Below are 13514 nucleotides of genomic sequence, written 5' to 3' on the forward strand. Positions count from 1 at the left end.
GTGCGCTTGCGGGGTCGCTGAGTTTGTCCTTTAGAATTGCTGAAAGAAATGTCTGTTATGAGGCTATTATCACCAAGGTAATGATAATAACAAGAAGAGTAATCCCCCTGGAGGAGTTAAAATACAATCCTTGGAAAAAGCGTCCAAAATTCGTTAATGCAAAGCGAAATAGCCGACTTCCTCTTCTTTCTTCTTTGTGGGCATGGATTCTTTAGTGTATATAATTTCGCCTTGTAAAATAAAATAAAAAATAAAAAACTGGTAAAAGTCAATAATTGAGACAACAGGCCTCAGGAAAAAATAAACTGGTTGTAAATTAATAATAGAGAACAAGATACTACTGTAGCTACAACTGCTACTTCCATCAAAAATATTATATTTTTAAATAATACAAATTATAGAATTATCCTAAAAAAATTAATATTATAGCTACACAAATGCAGCTATATAATCTGCATATCATTCCCGCCCATTGAAATGCATTGGAGGCGAAAAATGAACAGAAAAAATTCTTGAAAAACGTATTAAATTTTTTTGAAAATATTGGAAAAATATAGTTTAGGCACATGTTGGGTGCCAGTGTATAATGATTTTAGAAAGTCACATTTCATTAAACACACAAGACGCTCACCTTTGCCATGCTTTAATTAAAAATAATTCTTTAGAAATTCCCTATTTACAGTCCATCTGCAATAATATTAATAACTGTATATATGAATAAAAAATAGTCACAATTCTTACCAACATGGGAACAAACTAAATGTGTATGGAAGCCTGTTTTTGCTTTTTGTCATCAAATCAATGTCCACCAGCATGGCCACTTTACATTATATACATCATGTAGACAAATCATTTTTTCCCCAACTCATTCACAAGCAGTCAAATTAACAACGAATAGATTCTCCAATGTAAAAAGAAGCCATTGTAAACCAACAATAACAACAACAAAAAAATCAAGCATAGTTCATTATAAAGATCTTGCATATCCTTTGTCGGGTAGTGCGAAAAAAACAAGTCTTTGGCCAAAAACTGTGACAAGCACTGAAAAAGATGCACCGTGTGACACGTAAGGCTGCAGATGCGTAAACGTACTCCAGTCCGAGTTACCCTGGGTCGCTTGGATGGGGAATGGCAAATAAATAATTGACTCGTCCCAAAAATAAAAATTGCTGGTTCATCTGCAGAGTCATCAGAAAGTCAATCCAGGTTGTAATCAGGTTTGTGAAAGTCCGTCCGGCGGGTGACTAGAGGTGGTCGTAGGCGGCCGCCGAGGGGGCGGTGCTTCGGGAGGCTGTGCTGTAATAGTAAGGTGAACCTGGCGGGGGTGCAAACATCCAAAAACGAAGGTCACTCCATTTGTTTTTTTCCATCCCATCAGCAATTTGTACAGTAACACTTAAGTAAGTCTCATTTTTATTGCTGTAGTCTTCATGCATTGTTTTCTTTTTTTTTCATCTATGCTGTCCTGGTGAAAATTTAATACAGGACTTTAATGTCATCCTGAAATAGTTTTAGTTTGAATAATTACTGCTATAAAAATGATCTACTCCATCCGACCGCCTTAACCGCTTTGAAGTAACTACATTGTTCCTGCGCACGGGGCATGCAGCAGGCACAATGATCTCGTATTTGCGAGCAAGCACTTCAGCATATTATTTATTGTATTATTTATCTCCCCGAAATAAAAAGATTGATCCAAAGTCAAATTAACACAAAACCTCGTCTCACCGAGTATGCTGGAGTTGGTGAACCTCCAGGCTTCGCTGTAGGAGGCGTAGGGCGAGTGGCTGTACGACTGAGCGGGGTAGTCGGCACCTTTAAAAAAAACAAAAAACAATAACATGTTATAGCTTACATGATTCTTTTTGCAAAAAAACGACAAGATCGTCGATTACTGTGAGATGTTTATGCGCCGCTCAGCTCATCATTCACTAGCAGTTTAGCTGAGCGCGTAAACCATTAATCTCCAGCGCAGGCGCAGGCGCAGGCCCAAATCGCTAGAAGCCAGTGGTGCATGCCCATCGCCCTGCAGCCTCCTCTTCTTGCACTTCCTGCTCAAGCCTCCTTCTTCCTTTCCTTCTTGCTCTCTTTTTTTAAACATTCCAATATCTAATTGGTAATTATGTCGACTGGAATGAATCCTTATGAATCCCCACCTCCAGCTCCTTGGGTCCGTACCCCCCTCAACCTCCTCTGTGAGGTAATTGTGTATCAACGCTCCCTCACTCCGAGACCCACCAGAAAAATAATAAATCAGACCCTCTCATTTCGCGCTTCGAAGGGCAGACTTCAAATAAAAATTTGAAAAAAACGTCACACATGCACACAGTGGCATCCTGAGACACACACACGCACATACACGCACACAAAGACCCCCCTACTGGGCCCCCTGGTTCCCATGGCGATGGGTGGTCAGAGCTGTTTGGATGTGTGGGGGTAGTGGGCAGCAGGGTGGAACCCCCAAGCCTGTTCCTTGTACCCCCTGGGCCCGTGTATACACACACAGACACACACACACACACACACACACACACACTGTTCAAGTCAACTCATTAACTCCAGTCGAGCCTCTGTCGCAAACCACTGCCCCCCCCCACCCCCCACCCCGCCCCTTACTGATAGTCTCCCCTTTAATGTGTGTTTTTTTTGTGTGCGCAGGAAAACAAATGCGACTCATACCCGCGACAACGCCGGCGATGGCCGAAGAGGAGTATCCCGACTGGGCCGGTGACGGGATGTGAGGCGGGTAACCCGGCAGCGTGGAGCTCACCATGTCTCGCCCTGAAAAACAAAGTGAGCTTATTATCCATATTATTAATCTTCTCTCAAAAGATAACATTTTGACGGCTGCGCTTTAATGATCATGAGATGAGTCGTGCGTGGAGGCGGGGCATGGACGGTACCTGAGATGACTGATTGGCTGCCAAACTGGCCATACACAGGTGCATGATGGGAGAATGAGTTGAAGGAGTTGGGAAAATGGTTGCTAGCGCCGCCACTGCAGCTATTCATAGAAATGGGTTTCTGCAGCTCCACAAATGCCAGGTTGGACGCCGCCATGTTTGGCGAGGCGGGGCTAGTGCTGGTGACCTCCGGGGACAATTCCTGCTTCAGGCAGAGCGGCAAGGACTGGAGTTGCTCTGCGTGAGGGTGTGTCCAGGCGGGAAAATGGCGTCAATGAAACAATGGGAACGCAATGGGAGCGGTGGTGACGAAAAGTGATTTGGGGGGATTGTCCTCTCACCAGGCACCATGGCGTAGCTCTGATGCGCCGCCAGGTTGCGTCCAATGGCGGAGCTCGATGACGACAAACCGCCTTTAGCCTCGTCCAGGCTGCCGCTGATGAGCGACAGCGGGTACAAAGTCTGACGGCCAAGGATTAGCTATTAGCCGTCGCCGCGGAAAACAAAAACCCAAAGAAGACATGCTGATCTCTTGAAATTCAGAACAACACGTCACGTGACGCTCCTATCCTCACCTGCTCCGTCTTGCTACCGGAGGCGGAGCTGGGGAAAGAGTCCGGAGGGTAGTGGGGACGCTCGAAGCCGCAGTCCACGTGCTGCGAGAAGTGTTCCACCCGCATGCTTTTTCTGGGAATGCCTCCGCCGCCACTTCCTTGAGAGTCCACACTGTGCCGACAGCTGTCCTGGTCACCTGAAGACCAAAAGAAGAATGACTGTGTTGTTTTCATAATCCACTTGAGTTAATAATTCGAAATGAGTTGAGAAACGGCCGGCTGGGTGACAATTTAGCGTTGGATCTTACTGTCATCGTGGCTCCTCTTGCCCTCGTTGCTGGGTTGGGGGATGCCCAGGAGGCCGCTAATGGAGTAGGTGGAGCCCAAAGAGTCAGAGTGCGGAGACTCGGGCGGGGTGACGGCTGAACTGGGAACTTGGAGAAGATAAATGTGAGCATTTCTATTCAGCATAAAAAAATAAAAAAAGTAACAAGACTCACTCAAGGTTTGTCCTGGGCTCAGGCCTTTTCCATCCAAGGGGAGATTGAACGGCTGCTGGACTTTGGTTCGAATGATCCTGTAAGAAAAGAACCTCGATGTAATTTGCCTAAAATCTGCCGCGAGAAGAGCTAATATCGGTCGGCAACCTGTTGATGGAGCTGACGCTGGGCACGGTGTCGCCGTCGCACACGGCTTCGGCGAGCAACCTGTCCCTGATCTCCCAGGCGAACATGGTGGGGTTCTGCCGCTTGTACTCCGCAATCTTGTCCACCACCTTCGGCGTGGCCACTTTTGGCTTGGAGCCGCCGATCACTCCGGGTTTGATGCTTCCCGTCTCGTAATACCTACGGAGGGGAACGGTTGGTATCCGCTCGCCGCTCTACGAAAGGCTATGTTGTAACTGACCGTCCCAGAATTTTGCTGACGCAGCCGTGGCTGACTCGGAGCTGCCGGGAGATGTCGCAGGGCCGGACCCCCTGGTGGGCCATGTCCACGATGCGTTGCCGGATCACCTCCGGAAGTGGACGGCCATTAACAAACATTCCGCCTAATTGGTTAAGACCCCCATGACCTGGGGGGGGAGGGGGGATGAACACTTATAAATGTCAAGGAACTAAAAAACGCCATATATGTAAAAAAAAAATATATATATATATCATATTTAAGGTTATGTCAATATTGATATTAGTTGGGAGGAGTGTTAAATATGGGGCAACGAGTGCAAACGTGCTCAGTTGGAGCTGTTTTGGGAAGTGTTGCGACGACGCGCGCGCGCACGTGCGCACTATCGTGGACGCGCGCGCGCGCACGCACAGGAGGTCTTCCGCGTGAACATTATCGCTTTTCACTTAACCCATTCAGTCGCGTCTCTTTCTTGCAGCCTTTTGCCAGCTTTCATTTCCACATCAAACGCACTTCTGGGAGGGGGGGAGTGGATGCTGGGAGTGGGGAGGGGTCTTTTGGAGAGGAAGGTGGGAGAGACGGGGGGGGGGGGTCTCTATTAACGCTGCCAGCCGAGTGTGGAGAAAAAAATCTCTTCGCCAAGCTTCATCAACCTGCAGGATATTAAAGTCGAGAACCTCTACACCCCCCCCACCCCACCTCTCTCTCTGAAGTATGGTGGGCGCGGTGGGGAAATAGGTGGGGGGCAATCTGGCGCATGCGCACACAAGTGGCATGGTGCCAAAACAAAGCATGCATTTGTCACTAAATTAAATTAGAAGCATCAATGGATAGATCGTTTGTTCTTGACAATTTTTTAAACCAAATATAAAAACACAAAAATAAAACTACTCTTACTTACCAATTGTTAATTCAGTACCATACCAATAAATATAAGAACAAATAATTTCCCTTTACCTATTTTTATACTACTAATAAATATCAGTCATAAAACATACTGGCTTATGCTTGACCGTTGTTATGAATAAATACATTTAAATAGAATTAATAAATAGTGCATCAAATATTTTTAGGAACATGAAATGAATGCATATGATTGGAAAGTTTTGTCTTTTGTCTTGTTTAAAATGTGAAGGGTATTTGCGTTTCATTCAGTGATTCTTTCACGTACCACCAGAGGGAGCCCGCGTGTTACTCGTGGTCCTCGCAACGCACTTTAAGAGTCACGGCTTTAGTGTATTTACCTCTTGCGCTGCCAGTGGACATATCCCTGAGACGTTGCTCCCTGCACGCCCACCAGCCAAACGTCAGCACACTTTCGTCCTCCACCCTGTCACTCTTTTTCCACCTCTTCTTTTTCTTCTCTTCTTCTACTGCCTGCACGGCCGGCCTGCCTCGACGGGCATGAGGACGGCCCGTCCGATTCTGCGGCGACACAACACTTGCCATCATCTTTCACGTATCGTTAGCATCATTGCAGAATCGCCTAAGTCATTTTTGACTTCCTGTCACAATTACGATAAAAAAGGAGTGTGCTCGCTATTTTTATTTAATCGCGACAATCGGGCTCTTCTTGTGTTCCTAATTGGTTGCGAAAAGAATCACTGAATGAAAGGTTAATATTGTGCGTAATGTTACACATATTTTTTTCCTCAAAGCAGTATGGTAGTGCATGGTACAGTTCAGTTGTATTTAACATTGATGTGCCAAACATGTGCATTGCTTCTTTTGAACTGTGAAACTCTTTAATTATGATTTTTTTGATCAATAACACCAAAATACAGTTTTAAAATAAACGCCATAAAAGGGCGTTTACTTTTAGAAAACATTTATGAAATATAGAACGAGATGTCAGCTAACCCCTAAATGCTATCATGACATCCAGGAAACCGTTTTCAGTTCTTTTAATGAGGTCGGGCCTTATCAGGGGTAAGGCATCAAATAATTTGACCGTTGTAAGTATCACAGTTTTCCATGTGAGAAGGATGTGAAATATGATAAAGACCTTGGAGGAAATTATAGGATGTCAATGAGAGAAACCCAAAAAGAAAAAAAAATGGTGATTTGATTCGTTTGTTTTATGTCACAAGATTGCTTTTTTTTTATTGTATAATTATTTAATACAAACTAGAGGCATCATTGCAACATTTCTTAACGCTTTGAGTTGATCACCTTAAATGTGAGTTTCGTCAGTGTTTTCAATCAATATTCAATCAACGGTAACTATTTATTGATATTAAAAACATTACAGGGATTATCATGTCGCATTGGAATGATTAAAAAAAGATTTGGGTTTAAGATTTCCCACTTGTACAATGTTGCAAAACGATTCTTTTGTATTTTTCATGTGGCTTCATAGATTTTTAATCATGAAAAAAAAGGTGATTTAACTAAATACTGACGTTTTGAGTCGAGGGAAAAACGTTTTTTAATTCATCTTATTTTTAAAGTAGTATTTATAGTATTGTTTTCGTAATCAAGTGGAAAAAGTAGTTACGTTTTTTTTTTTTTTACTTTGAAACTTAAATTACTCGTTATATTCCCCTAAATAATAATATTAGTATAGGACCTATACTATAGGTCCTATACTGATAGACGCCACATGAAAATATTGATGCATGAATTGTTCCATGAAAGAAAATAATTCACATTTGTTTAAATAAAATTAATAGTAACATAAAAAATTAAGTGAGGAAACATATTTATGATTTTTAATAAACTGGATTTACTCCACTTTTGTATTCTCGAAAATACAGTCAATTGCACCTAATTTACCTTTTCTCTTGTTTTAAGGCATGCGAGTAATTTTGTTGGATTATGTAAAAAAAAAAAAGTGTTTATAATGTCTTGACCTCGTATATATAATATACTTAATCCGATTACACGTTTCTGTGCACGTTTAAATAGTTTTAATCATTTGAAATTTTATGGTGCGCAAAAAAAGCCCAATTTGCGCATCATTTCCTACTCAAACCATAACAGACGTATTGGTTTTCTATTAAAACAGCATAAATGCGCTCTTGTTTCTTCATTTGCCATTTGTAACCTAAAAAGTGCGAATAAACTGAAATAAAAATACTCTAAAATGCATGCCACGTTTAAATCACGCAATCAGCGTTGCGCCTCTATAGACACACTTCACAAACACCTACCGAGCAAGATTCTTACCTTTTCACGCCCACGAGTGAAAAACGGCGATTCCTTGCGTGCTAATATCCAAAAATGTTGCGTTCACACTCCTCGTGGCGTGTGCGTGTGTGCGCCTTTGCGTGTGTGTTTGCGCGCTGTTTGCGCACAGCCACGCATTTTATCCAAGCGGGAGCGCGCGCCGGAGGACGCCCCGCAGCTATTGGACGAAGGCTAGAAGAGGGAGGAGCCATACACACGCACACACACACCGCAAATACACGCGGCAGACATACACGCACGCGCGCGCGCGCACGCAGACGTCCCAAAGTGCGCTTTCACACGCAATTTAGTGCGTGATTTGCGTCGATCCGTCAGCATTTCACCACTGACAGCTTGAGCACACCTCAGGCCGCCAGAGACATTTATGATTTATTATTATGAAATAATTCAAGTAGTTTATTACATCCTCCTGAGAGGAAAAGAGGTATTTCACAGCTTCACACAACTTTCCTTTGAAGACTTTTGACGCAAATTATTTGCTAAATACGGTGTTCTTTTCCTCCTAAATTCCGGTGCCATTTACGCGTTTAGTGTCATTTGTAGATGATTATTAATGTTCCCGAATGTTAATCTTAACACGATGAATCCAAATTCGTTTAGTAATACATATTTTAGTGTTCTTTTTCGCCTCCATGAAAGTCAAATAAAATTCACTATTTTGTTGCAATCCAACAATTGTTAATTAATGTATGTGGATTAATGCAATTTTTATAATAAATGTTATTTGATTGTTATATTTATAAAATGATCTACAACTACAATACATTTAACTGTCCAGAGTGCTGATTGCACGGACACATGACAATTCCTTGTTTTGCTGTGGATTAGATACTTTCCTTTTATGACTAATATTTGTATTTTTATTTAAGGCAGGAGTGTGTGTGTTAGATATTTTTAAATTGTAATTATCTTCACAGATGTTTAACAACTTTTAATGTAAATGTTCCATAATGAGTTTGATTAGTAAGTTAAATTCTCCTGTGGTTACGGTTTAAATAACTTTCATGACTTAATTTGAAATATATATTGTATTATTGTAATGTAATAAAAAAAAATTGTAATAATTTACATCATAAATGATATAATGCTGTATCTATACATAATATTTAAAAAGTTGTTTGACTTATTGTCAATAATTTGTTACGTCATTAAATTATATGTAGACATATAGGGATAACGTTAAATGGTTTTATGAGTTTTATGAGTTTTATTTATAATTTTACCCACAGGAGACATATTTAGAGGACACGAGGTATTGATAAAATGAATGGTCGATTTTAATTGCTCTTTTATGACGTCACTGAGGACCGTGTGTCTTGTCTGCAGATTTTCTGTGTGCTTTTTATGACTTAATTGTGTTTTTCTAAGATATGATTGTGTTTTTCTTTTGAGTAGTTAAAAAACAAGCTTACTCCGTCTGCAGGCCGCGCGTCAGGTGTCAGCGGGGTGCCAACACTTGCAAAGGTTGTTAAGGTTGTTCTCAGCAGCCTGTTAAACAAACAAAACACCTCTAATGACAGCAATACAACACCCCCGTGGTGGGCCTGCATGCTTAAAATTCACACAGATGGACTTTCAAATCTTTATTTCTGGTCGTGTCCCAAATTTAAGCAAAACGTGCAAGAGGGGAAACGTGTGGAACGTTTTTACCGGTGACTGAAGTTTTCTCTTTAAATGCAAGACAATGGGGCGGTGTGGAGAGGTGCTATACATATATACACACACGCGCGCATACACACACAAGATGACGCCTGCAGGGACAAGTTGACAACAGAGAGTAGAGAGGTGAGCGGGAGTTTAACATGGGATTAGAAAAACAACAACTAGATTATTATCAACTGTCATGATACTGTGTGGATTATTGCGGTTAGGGCTTTTCTTTTGCCGAGGTATACACACACACACACACACACGTATATGCATGAAAACTATCCTAATTTAAAATAATGCTGTATTAATGGTTTAACCCTGTGTGAGGTTGTTTTATTGTATTTAAAAAAAACATAAAACTGATCAAAATGTTCGTTCATAATTTCTAGTGATATTAACTAATAGTTAAAATAAGAATCCATGATAAAAATAATCACACTTTTGCCATATAATATACTGTTGTCGCTATGTAGATATTTAGATATATTTTGTACCACTCATTTATCAAAATATAGCAATATCTGGCACTTTGTAAAAGTTTTTTTAGATGCTTACATTTTATTCGGTATTTGATCTATGTGAAATGTGTGACAATACTAAACAGATCGAACTTTGCTGTGACCATGGACAAAAAAAAAAGGGGGGGGGGGGGTTCTCTGTCCGGATTTGCAACAAAAAACAAATAAAAAGCCTCATGACCTGCGGGGACAGGTGTCAATATCCGGTGAAAGGTCACACCAACACTTCCGAACGGCCACACTGTACAACGTGTTTAACAAGCTTTATTGATTGATTGGCAGTCGGGTCATTTCTTGGTTTCTTCAAAAGAAAAAAAACCCCTGAATTTTCTGCGTTACAATCAATGACACAGTACAAATCCCGTCTTCAAATAGACAGCATTATAAAACAAAGTCATAAATTAAATCTTTTCAGCGTTCGCGCTCCCGCAGCACGCATCCCAAGCGTTACCTCAACGCCCCCCCCCCCACCTTAAGATAAATGCTTCCCGGGGAAAAGCCCACTTAATGACAATTTTATAAGTGGGCGCATGTGTGTTTGTGGTCAGTGAATCGAGATGAGGCAGATAATGAGGTCATAATAGCCTTGCTATTGATGAGCCCATTAGGCCCACAAGTGCTGAAAACACACATTTTTACATTTTAATTCTACTCAACTCACTTCACAATAAGGAGCAGTTGTCATATAGTGAATATTTGATCCAATAATCATAATAATAATACATTTAAAAACCTCCAGCTGTTAAATGCCACTCCAAATTGAAACTTTGCGTCAAAATAAACACAAACCAAAGTTCTTAGTTATGCAATATTTGACACAATTTATGCAGGCGTATAACATGACAATACTACCTGGCATATATTCTTTATCCTCTGTGAAATTAATGAATTTCTGAGTAGCTTTGACCGGATAATGCTGCCCCCTGGTGGCCAACTAATGTGAATAGCATACTGTACATAGGATTGCGGAGGAAATCCGTGCCATTCCCATGGCGACCATGCATCCTTTACTTCATAATTTTGTTGTGTTTCGAGTCCCTACCACTGGTCCTCGTTTTCCCGTCTCCATGGAGACGGCGCGTGACGCCCAGGCACCAGGACAAGCTCGGCCAGTCACTCTGATGTCGCAATTACCAGTGTGTCCATCAGACGCATGCTGTGCATTTGTTTCCCACATTGGGACATCCTCTCATACTCAGCTCAAGTACTTAAGTAAAAGTACGTCTACTTGTATAAATTGGGCTTGAGAAAAACTTACTCTACTGTATTTTAATATTAGAAAATGTGTTGAAATGATCAATGCCTGACATGTTATTTTTTTGTTTTAATTCTCTATTATCAAAAGAACGAAAAATGGCAACGGAACAAAAAACATTTTCGGGTTCCTCTACATCAATAATTAATGCGACACTTCGACTCTCTTTTCTGTTGATGTCCATATGGGAGGTAAGCGTTTATCTACAACTCGAGAAACTTTAGTTTTACTTATTTAAAGACCATACATTTCAAGTTGAAATGTACTTTTGTACAAAAATTAAAAGTTATTTGCAGTACTAGTCATGGTAACTTGGCTACAATGGAACAAAGAGACATTTTAAATTGCTGTACAGTATGTTTAACTAGCTTGACTAGACGTTTTCCGTGGAAGACAACATTTCTTTAAGTTAAGATCAGTCTTTTATGCCGTCAAAATATGTGAGCTGGTTATCAAAAAAAGCTAAATGATATCTGTGATATCTGTTTCCCAATTCAGGGAATAAGTGTGAAAGGCATCACAATAAAATACTCAAGTACAGTACAGATGCTGAAGCACAGTAACAAAGTATTTGTACTGAATTATTTCCCACTGCTGAGATGGAGGTGTTGGCTCCGTCGACCCTTGTGGCCTGAACATCAGTCGCGGGGCCGAGCCTCCCTGTTGCTAACAGCCTGCGTGCCATTGTACGGGGCACAAAAGCCGGCATGCTGGGATTTTGTGTGCCGCTTACCGGCAACAGTTATTAGCCCCCCAAAAAGACTGGAGTCGAGGGCGGGGGGGGGCGTTTAAGGGAAGAACAAGAAGATTTGGGGTGCTGATGGGAGTAGAAAGGGAGGGGAGGGTGGCTTTGGTTGGGCGGCGGGGTTAGAGGGCAAGCCCAAAGCGGAAATGGGGGGGCGGGTGCGGGAGGGGACAATGGGATGGACAAAGGTGGACGGTCGAGATGAAGAGAAAGAAATGAGGGAGTGAAACAGATGGTGCAGGACGGTGGTGGGAAGGGGGCGGGGGGGGGGGGGTAGGTCAGACATGACAACATGGAGGACGAGCGTCAACAAGCCTAAACATGGCCGTCCTCCATATGGCGACATGCTGTTATAATCTGTTTTTAAACCAGGATGCATTTTTATTTTTGTAGCGCTGTTACACATATGAGTTAATTCTTCTTCCTTTGTATATGCGTGACTATTGTACTTGAGTGCCACCCGGTGGCCAAGACGGGAACACCAGCAAGAGGAGCACTTTGAATTGGATTGCAGCATTAAACCAAGATGCCATTATGTCGATGTTTTTATTCAGTGCAATATTTTGGAGTACTATATTTCCTTATTTAAAAGAAGAAAAAAATTACACAATCTTTTTCAAGGAACTGGATTTAGTTGGATTAAATTTAACATGTTGAATAGTTTGCTATTTTAAAGACTTTAGATGCCCATTTTCCTTGGAATTGTCCTTGTAGCATTTGCACAATGGTGCAGAAATACACTAATTATCTCCAAAATACCCACAACACAGACTCCACCCCCCCCCCAAATCTCCATGAGCATTTTTATTCCAAATGAAAAGTCTTTTTTAATTCCACAAATGGACTCCTTATTACATTCATTACGCTGACTAGCTCGCTGCTGACGTCGGCTGTTTAAGCTGATGTCAGCAGACAATAAAGTGGAGAGAAATGTTAACACAATAATGCTAACAGGCATTAAGGGGATGGCGGGGGTGTTGAGATTTATTTTTGGGGCGCCGTCCCAACCATCCACCCACCGCTCGGTCGTGTTGGGACGATTATGGATGGCTCAGGGTAACGGCCGCCTAATTAGGCCTTTACTGTCGTGTAATTCTCCGCCAAGCACATTGTCAATATCTTGCTTGATGAGCTTGAAAGTGCGAATGGAATCTTGTGACCCCTGGTCAGCCATTGTTGTAATGGCAACCACACACACACACACACACTTGTAATGCAGTGTTGATGTTGTGATATTTGCTTTTGTGCCAGTGTTGATCTAAGCTGACATTATGCTCTGATGGCTGTGTGGCCCACTGTTACATTTGTCATCTTGCAGGAGGGCAAACAGGGGTGCAGGGGGGGGGGGACAAGGGGGGGAGGCAGAGGTACGTGTGTATGTGTGAGCGTCACGAGCAGACCTGCTGGTGCGGAAGCGGATCTTTTCCCTCAGTGACTCTATTAATTTACCTCATTTATCTTCAAGCACCTCCCCTCCTCCTTTTTCTCCCCCCAATAAATACTGGAGACCTCAAGTCCCTATGAGTGTGTGTATAGATGTGTGTGTGTGTACAAACATTCATCTCTATGTGATGGAATAAAACACACACACACATACAGCAACTCCCCGTTTTCTATTCCCAGAGGACAAATCCGTAGCGGAAAAACTCATTTTCCTGCAAATAGTTTGTCAGCCAAGCTAGGAGGAGTGATAAATTATCACCGACGTCAGGTGAAGGAGGACGCGCACACCCGCCCGCACACACACACGCGCACTTAAAATTTTTCCAAATTCACAGTGATCTCTCAAACACACAA

General features: G+C 42.1%; 1 protein-coding gene across 4 annotated transcripts; it reads right to left on the minus strand.

Annotated features, from left to right (window-relative positions):
- Window positions 1-627: 627 nt before the first annotated feature.
- pax8 (paired box 8) lies at window positions 628-7636 on the minus strand. Of its 4 annotated transcripts, none has more exons than XM_061292586.1 (12): window positions 7529-7636; window positions 5605-5785; window positions 4364-4505; window positions 4105-4302; window positions 3958-4034; window positions 3766-3891; window positions 3479-3654; window positions 3245-3383; window positions 2904-3140; window positions 2680-2781; window positions 1729-1815; window positions 628-1315 (listed from the first exon to the last, which is right to left on the minus strand). In XM_061292586.1, exons 2-12 carry the CDS (start codon window positions 5624-5626, stop codon window positions 1245-1247), a joined length of 1377 nt encoding a protein of 458 aa, XP_061148570.1. In that variant the 5' UTR covers window positions 5627-5785; window positions 7529-7636; the 3' UTR covers window positions 628-1244. The 4 variants fall into 4 exon arrangements, with proteins under 4 accessions (XP_061148570.1, XP_061148569.1, XP_061148568.1 ...); XM_061292585.1 differs by having other exon boundaries at window positions 3245-3365; window positions 4364-4529; XM_061292584.1 differs by having other exon boundaries at window positions 4364-4529.
- Between the last annotated feature and the right edge of the window lie 5878 nt (window positions 7637-13514).

Source organism: Syngnathus typhle, linkage group LG12, assembly GCF_033458585.1.
Source record: "Syngnathus typhle isolate RoL2023-S1 ecotype Sweden linkage group LG12, RoL_Styp_1.0, whole genome shotgun sequence".
Lineage (NCBI taxonomy): Eukaryota > Metazoa > Chordata > Actinopteri > Syngnathiformes > Syngnathidae > Syngnathus > Syngnathus typhle.

Bases quoted from the DNA above. Each gene is read 5' to 3' on its own strand.
- pax8 (XM_061292584.1), bottom strand. From the start codon at position 5,626: ATGTCCACTGGCAGCGCAAGAG. The intron at 4,303-4,363 runs GTCAGTTACAAC...TCCCCTCCGTAG, and splicing joins GTCAGCAAAATTCTGGGACG to GTATTACGAGACGGGAAGCA. The intron at 2,782-2,903 runs GTACCGTCCATG...TTTGTTTTTCAG, and splicing joins CAGCCAATCAGTCATCTCAG to GGCGAGACATGGTGAGCTCC.